General features: G+C 38.1%; 1 protein-coding gene across 1 annotated transcript in view; it reads left to right on the top strand.

Annotated features, from left to right (window-relative positions):
- acot11b (acyl-CoA thioesterase 11b) overlaps positions 1-7,193 on the top strand; it is an 11,170-nt gene extending 3,977 nt beyond the window's left edge. The window contains exons 8-16 of the mRNA XM_079244463.1: positions 245-364; positions 1,716-1,854; positions 1,967-2,022; positions 2,550-2,616; positions 2,696-2,779; positions 3,074-3,207; positions 3,320-3,451; positions 6,413-6,539; positions 6,674-7,193. Coding sequence (XP_079100589.1) covers positions 245-364; positions 1,716-1,854; positions 1,967-2,022; positions 2,550-2,616; positions 2,696-2,779; positions 3,074-3,207; positions 3,320-3,451; positions 6,413-6,539; positions 6,674-6,832 — 1,018 coding nt within the window. The 3' untranslated portion in view covers positions 6,833-7,193. The remainder of the gene's footprint in view (positions 1-244; positions 365-1,715; positions 1,855-1,966; positions 2,023-2,549; positions 2,617-2,695; positions 2,780-3,073; positions 3,208-3,319; positions 3,452-6,412; positions 6,540-6,673) is intronic.
- Positions 7,194-7,597: the final 404 nt, after the last annotated feature.

Genomic DNA, 7,597 nt, shown 5'->3' with positions numbered 1-7,597 from the left:
TCACATCTGTTCATGAATTATTTTAATCTGCCAGGCGTCTGTGTCGTCAACTTTATGTGCAGCTAAGTACAAACTTTTGTTTGCAGCCATGTGATACTTGTGATGCTTTTGTTAGGTTTTTTTTTCCACAGCACAACATGAAAAACATTTTTTAAAGGTCCTCAGAAGGATCAGTGAGTTTCTGACATATCGAGGCTACAAACAAGTTAAATAACAGACACGCTGATGTTTCTTTTTGATTTAGCCGCCTGTGTAATGCCCACCCAACCCTGAGGACCATTGACATGTTCCATTTTCGTGGCCCGTCTCACATTGGTGACCGACTGGTACTGAAAGCCATTGTCAACAATGCTTTCAAGCATAGGTAAGGCTCCACATAATGAAGCACATTTCAGCTAACTGTGTTGAACATACACTGCCCATCCAAAACCAGTCACCACCATGATTTAACTGAGCAAACAGATACAGTAAGAGCATCCCATTGGGTAATTCTTTGATGATGGATGATAATGTTTCGGCTAGCAAAAAGTTATTTAATAAATAGCTTCTCATTTCTTAAGCAACCATGTTGGAAGACATCCTGCTGAAAAGATGTTAGTCTGGGTCAAACAATATCCATCAGCAAAGCAAAGAAAACATCCAAAGATGTTGCTGAAGCTGCTAAAACTGGCTTAAGAACTGTCCAACATATTAAGTTTGGAACCATCATCTCTGAGGAAGAAATGCGATGAGAAAAAACTATTGAATGAAAATGGTTGATGATCACTTAAATATTTGGTTAAATCAAATTGTGAAAACAGTGAAATTAACGGCTATGTGTGATAGTGGAAATAAAAGCATTTCCACACACACACACATTATGGAGGAAACTTAAAATATTGTAACTAAACAGCTTTGTAGCCTGAAGAAAACCACTCACCAGCAAGACTAATTGGCAAAAAAGGACTTCAGTTTTGTAGGGAGTGCAAAGATTGGACTCTGAAGCCATGGAAAAAGGTAATGTGGTCTGATGAATTCAGACTTACCTTGTTCCAAAGCGATTGGTGCTTCAGGGTAAAGGGAGAGTAGGGTGAAGTGAGATACCCATCATACCTTGTGCTTACTGTACAAGCCTGTTTGGGCACTGCTCTGGCCTGGGGTTGCTGCACATGGTCAAGTATAGGTTCAGTAACATTATGTGACCAAAGAAATCAGGGCAGCTGACTACCTGAATATTCTGAATGAACACGTTACTCCGTCAGTGGATTTTTTTATTCCTCTTTGGCATTGCGGGCTATATTTCAAGATGACAGTTCCAGGATTAATCAAATGGTTCAGGAGCATGAGACATCACTTTTAAAGATGAGTGCAGTCCTTCACCCCACTGAAAATCTTTCCGATGTGTTGGAGAAGGCTTTGCTCAGTGGCTCAACTCTCCCATCATCACTGCAAGATCTTGGATTTAAAAAAATGATGCAACATTGGATGGAAATAAATATTGACATTGTAGAAGGTTTTTAAAATGATGCCACAGTGAATGAGTATCATTATCCAAACAAAAGGCGGTCAAATGAAATTTTGGGTGGTGTCCACAGGGGACTTTTCTTTTGGGTGAGCAAAGTAGGCTACATCATAACAACATTTACAGTGCATGTGTGTTTGAGCTGCACAGCTATACGTGTGTTTGTTCGTATCTCCTTATGAACCTGCACGTCTGCACATGTGATGTGTTCTAGCATGGAGGTGGGAGTTTGTGCTGAGGCCTACCAGGGTGGAGAACCTCTGCGTCATATAAATAGTGCTTTTATGACATTTGAGGTGCTGGATGGTGACAAGAAACCCCGCACGTTGCCACGGATACGACCTGAGCCTGTGGTGAGTTTTCTCAGTTGTATTTCAGCCTTTTAGAGACCTTACACTGAAATAATGTCATAAAACGTACATCTTTTGTTGGGATACAGCATTACAGTAGGTTTTTCTATGACAGGATGGAGGAAGACGATATCAAGAAGCTATTGCTAGAAAGAAGATTCGTCTTGACAGGTTAGTATGTCCTATTATGTGAACAGGTTTGTTCCTCATCGATTATGGCTTATGATTGAGATCAGATGGTTTACGGCTATCATTTGCTGAAAAAACAGTCTCATTACTCTGTAGCTTCCTCCTTCAAAATGTTTTCCTGGTTCAGTTCTGTCCTCATTACACCCACAATCTACTACATAACTATGATGAAAACATAATCTTGTGGAAATCAGTAGAGGGGACACTGACAAGCAGTATCATGGCATTGTTTTTTTGAGGTCATGTGACTGACTCAATTGTTTACAAGAGTTTGGAGCAGAAAATGACTTGGCAGGGCAGCTTATCACAGCTGAGAAGACTTTGGTGCAGACTATGTCAAGAATAATAAGGTCATTGTTCAGCTGTTTAACACCCAGTATAATCTTTATTCTTCTATTTAGTAACCAAACATGTGAGATCACTGAATGAGTGAAAGTGCCCACCGTGGTTAAGTTTCGGGACACTGTTTTGTTCCAGAATAATGTCATTGATGTATTTCATGTTTACAGAAAATATATTATCTCCTGCAAGCAGACTGAAGTTGCGCTGTCTGTGCCCTGGGATCCAAGTAACCAGGTAATTTACAAGGAGATATAAGTCGATCAGATGTTTCTCTCAGGCTTGAGATTTCAGGTAACTGTTTGTAATTTTATAGATGTACCTGAGTTACAACAATGTGTCAGCATTAAAGCTAATGGACACCAGAAACAACTGGGTATTAACTTCAGAGAAGAACAAGGTCAGTGCTGTTTTCATTGCTCTCCAGGATATAGCTTGTTGAGTAGTTACAGCTGCTGGTTTTTCCACCATGCATTCTGATGTGTATTGTTTTTGACAAGAAAATGCAGAGCCACAGTGGGGTGTACTTAATATTTCCACGTAGCTTAAAAGAAACATCCCCAAAGTCAGATGTTTACAATCTCCTTGACTGCACCACTTCCAGTAAATCTGGAAGCTTTTTACAATAATCACACCTGATACTTTGGATTTCTTTAACAAATCCTAATTCTAAAAACTAGTGTTAAATTCACAGGTCAGGCTCTACACACTTGAGGAAAACCACATGCTGTTTTTCAAGGTGGAGATGTACGTCAGCGTCCCAGCAGAGCAGTCGTTCCACCTACTTTCAGACCTGAGGAGGAGAAAAGAGTGGGACCGGCATTATGAGTCAGTATCACACATATTTAACATTTGGCATTATGGGTCTTAGTATGTTGAGCATTTTTACCTTCATCCAGTGTTATGAGAGCAGCCAACAGCTATTGTGTTTCAACTGCAGGGAGTGTGAGGTGATCAATCAGGCAGATGAAGATGACACCCTATATCGTGTTGTTACACCCTGTGTGACTAAAGGGGGCAAAGGCAAAGACTTTATCTTGTTGGCATCTAGAAGGAAGCCATGTGATTCCAGGTGTTGTAAAAGAGCATTTCACATTTTCTCCCTTTCTTTTCTTTTGACAATACCTTATCTGCGTTTCTTTAATCACTGTGCTTGCTTTTACTTTTTAGTTTCAGTGTCATTAAATCCAAGATGCAACAATTTGCAAATCATTTAAACCCAGTATCAACTGTAGGATTATTTTTTTTTAAATATGGAATTTTTTCAGATGGACTTTAATGTTTAAGCCTAAACGTGTCACTCACTGTAAACCTTTATGTAACAAAGAAATAGCAAGAAAGAAGCTCAAAACAGTAGTTTATCCCAGATAGAAGACAAATAGGAAGCCATTGTGTTCAGAAACACAAAAGTTCCCTCGCAGAATCATAGTGAAAAGTATGACAATTTGTTTTTAGTATTTGCCACACAAAAATACACTGCACAAAGCAATAAAGGGAACACTTAAAAAACCCATTTTAGATCTTTATGAATGAAGTATTCTAGCTGAAAATATGTATTCATTATATAGTGGAATGTGTTCAAAACAAAAAAGTAGAAGAATGATTCATGGAAATTAAAAACCATTTATCTATGGATGTCTGGATTCAGAATCGAACTCAGAATAAATGTGTAAAGATCAGATCTCAGGCTTCTATTGAAATTCTTCAAGACAATTCAGGTTCAGTAGTGTGTGTGTGTGTGTGGCATCCATGTGCCTGTACACACTCCCTAAAATGTCAAGGCATGCTCCTGATAAGATGAGAGCATCTGTCAACCTCTGGACAGTCTGGTGCAACAAGTAGGCCATTGATAAAATGAGATATGATGCCCTACAGATGCTTGACTGAATTTATGTCTGGTGGACGGGCAGACCGCTCCATAGCATCAGTGCAGGAACTGCTGACACACTCCAGCAACACCAGGCCGAGCATTCTCATGCATCAGGAGGAACCCAAGTCCCACTGCAGCCGCATACGGTCTGACAGTGGGTCTGAGGATCTCATCCTGGTACCTAATGACAGTCAGGGAACCTTTTGCAAACACATGTAAGTCTTTGTTTCTCACCAGGATATGGTTGCACTGACCCACTGCCAAACAGATCATGCTGGAGAAGGTTTCTGGCAGCAGAACATTCTCCAAAGCGTCTCTAGACTCTGTCAGTCTGTCTTTCCTGGTGTTCTCTGCAAAATGCTGATCAACTGCATGATGTTGGGTCCCATGTGTCCTCCCAGAGGTCATTTTGCTGAACAAACCTTGCCACTGCACACAGTGAAACTTCAGTGGTTTGCAGACGCTGCCTCATTTTATCTCTAGGGCGGAAAGCACTGGCAAAATGCAAAAGTGACAAAAAATCAGATAAAGACAGAGAAACTGTGTGTGGCCATCACCTGCAGGACCATTTCTTTATAGGGGGTGTCTCAGTAATTATGTCTCCATCTGTTGTCTGTTTCATTTGTAGAATGAAATTCACCATCAGTCTGTCCTAACTGGACAGATTGACTGTCTTTAACTTACATGATTATGAGTTCCCTTTATTTTGTAAACAGTGTATATAAAAGAAACAAGGTTTAACAACACATCTTTCTAAGCTGTTTTCTCTTTCCTGTTTTTTAAAAGATAAAATCAGTATTTCTGAAAAAATATTGCCTCAAAATATTTAATAAGTTAGGAACTTAACTGCTACATTAAATCATTATCCTTGGTAATTGACAAAAACCAAATAGAAGTGAATCAGCCCCTTATTAATGTGCGGCATCTTGGTATGCTGTCCTGCCTTGACACATATTGTCCATTTCACCGGTTTTACTGATGTCTTCAGAGGTACAACAGCAGATCATCTTCCACTTCTCCATGCCCCCTTGGCACTTTCACACATGACTTGGAGGCAGACTGAAGGTGCATCAGCCCCAGCTTAAAAGGCAAATGTAACAAGGCCTGTAAACTAAGGCTACATCTGCATAATAAAGGAACTAATTTAGTTTTTAATAGGTTTTCTGTAAAAGTTAAATTATTTTAAGAAACATACATGCACACACTGTGTTTGCCACCAATCGGGTGATGCCACACCTGTAAGTGGCATCACAGCTGTAGTGCTGCCACAGACACACACCAAAAACAGAGAAAAAAACACCATTTAAACATATCTTAAAATTATACCTACTAATACTGTATGTCTACAAAGAAATTACTTTTTTAACAAGGATATTGCACCCTGCTTGTCATTTAGGAGTGTGTAGCAAAATGGTGGATTAGAATGAGTTGGATGTCATGAAAATATTTTCTGCTCTTTGTTGATGAATAAACAAGACTGAACAGATGGTAGGAAAAGTTAGATATTTCTTTTTTTTTCTAAAACCAATATTTGGTTTTTATATATTAATTAAAAAGCAATGGAGATCATAACATAACATAACATAACATAACGTAACATAACATAACATAACATAACATAACATAACATAACATAACATAACATAACATTGTATATCCATTATTTTGAATAAAAGTAACAAGAGAATAAGTAGAAACAGATAAATTCATTCTTATATAGGTCAGCAATGTTGATGGTTTTGTTTGATGCTATGTCAAACTGTTTTACAACTACAGCTGGAAAAAAAAGAGCAAACTGTCCTCGAACTGCTCATATCCTGATCAAAATGTAAGCTCAGTATTACATTAAAAAACATTTTAAGACATACAGTAAATGTTTGTACTGAATCAGGAATGGGCTTAAAAATATAGCAAAAATGTGAAGTTTTCGAAATGGAAATGCACTGAAATCCTGGGGATTAAGTTTACAAAAAAGAATAAGCAAATTGAAAAATAAAACCAAACAATGAGGTTAAACATAAATTACATTTTTTTTTTTTTTAATCATTTGCAAATGACTGTTTTTATTTGCATTTTACACAACTTCCACAATGGCATTTCTTTCATCTTAACCCTTTAATTTTCATGAAGTTTCTTGATAATATCTTCTCTTGTCCCTTGCAGAGACCCATATCTGATCGCTCTGCGCTCTGTGACTTTACCCACTCATCCACCCACAGAAGACTACACCAGAGGAGAGGTGCTCTGTGCTGGCTTCACAATCTGGGAAGAGTCCAGCTCTGTCACCAAGGTTTGGCCAAATGAGAAAGGCCACGCACAGCTGTAACAGCTGTGCTGTATATATCTCTGAACTTTTACACAATTTTACATGCAAAACAAAAAAGAAAAATAAAAGCCATGTGACATGCTGTGTTTGTATTTCAGTTCACCTACTACAATCAGGCCTCACCGGGGGTCCTTCCCTACATCTCCACAGACATCGCTGGCCTCTCCTCAAGCTTTTACAGCATTTTTTCATCCTGTAGCCGATTCCTGGAGGCCAACAAGGACAGCGTGGCGGCTCTGGTACCCTCTGCATCTTGATGCAGGAATCTCTGTACAATAACAAAAGTTATATGAGGAGGAAGAACTAGCATAATCTCACTGTCTGTCTCATTTCAACACTAATCTGACAGTGCTGTGCTGATAGAATGTAAATCTGTCTCTGAAATTACAAAAGGATAAGGATTTGTAGTTTCTTGAGTTTCTTTAAGAACTTACTGCTTGTTTACTGAATAGGAAGCAAAGAGCACAATGATTCTGAAGTACTCTCAGATTTTAAGATGAGAAATCAGTTCTAACTTGTCAATAAATTATTTGTATTTCAGTATGTAGTTATGAGTTTTTGAGAAGAAATGTTCATTTGTATGTGTACATTTTGTCAACAGTGCCAGTCTAACATTAGCATTAGGTTAACTTCATTATTTTAATATGTAATCGAATTGTACTTTATACTACTATTTTAAGTTCATGATATTTGATTAAAATAATAGAAATGTTTATATTTATTAAATATGAATTAAGTCTGCTGTAGAGAATAAATTATAGTATTGCAGAGGTACATTTGAGCTGATTGTGTAGTATGTGGATATTCAATGATCAAGATGTCACTTCAAGATATAACTAAACAATTAAACACAATACAGCAGTGGACTGTGTTCAGTAAGCTGTTGTGTTGCATTGTGTACCCCTCCCCCTCGCATTCTTCCCATTCCTTAACCATTTTTTTATTAAGGAAAAAAAGCAAAGTAAAACACAGCTTGCAGCTGTATTCTTGATTCCAAAGCTGTTATAGATGCACAAAACCAG

Source organism: Telmatherina bonti (assembly GCF_933228915.1).
Source record: "Telmatherina bonti genome assembly, chromosome: 8".
Classification (NCBI taxonomy): domain Eukaryota; kingdom Metazoa; phylum Chordata; class Actinopteri; order Atheriniformes; family Telmatherinidae; genus Telmatherina; species Telmatherina bonti.
This window is presented reverse-complemented; position numbering and strand designations above follow the sequence as displayed.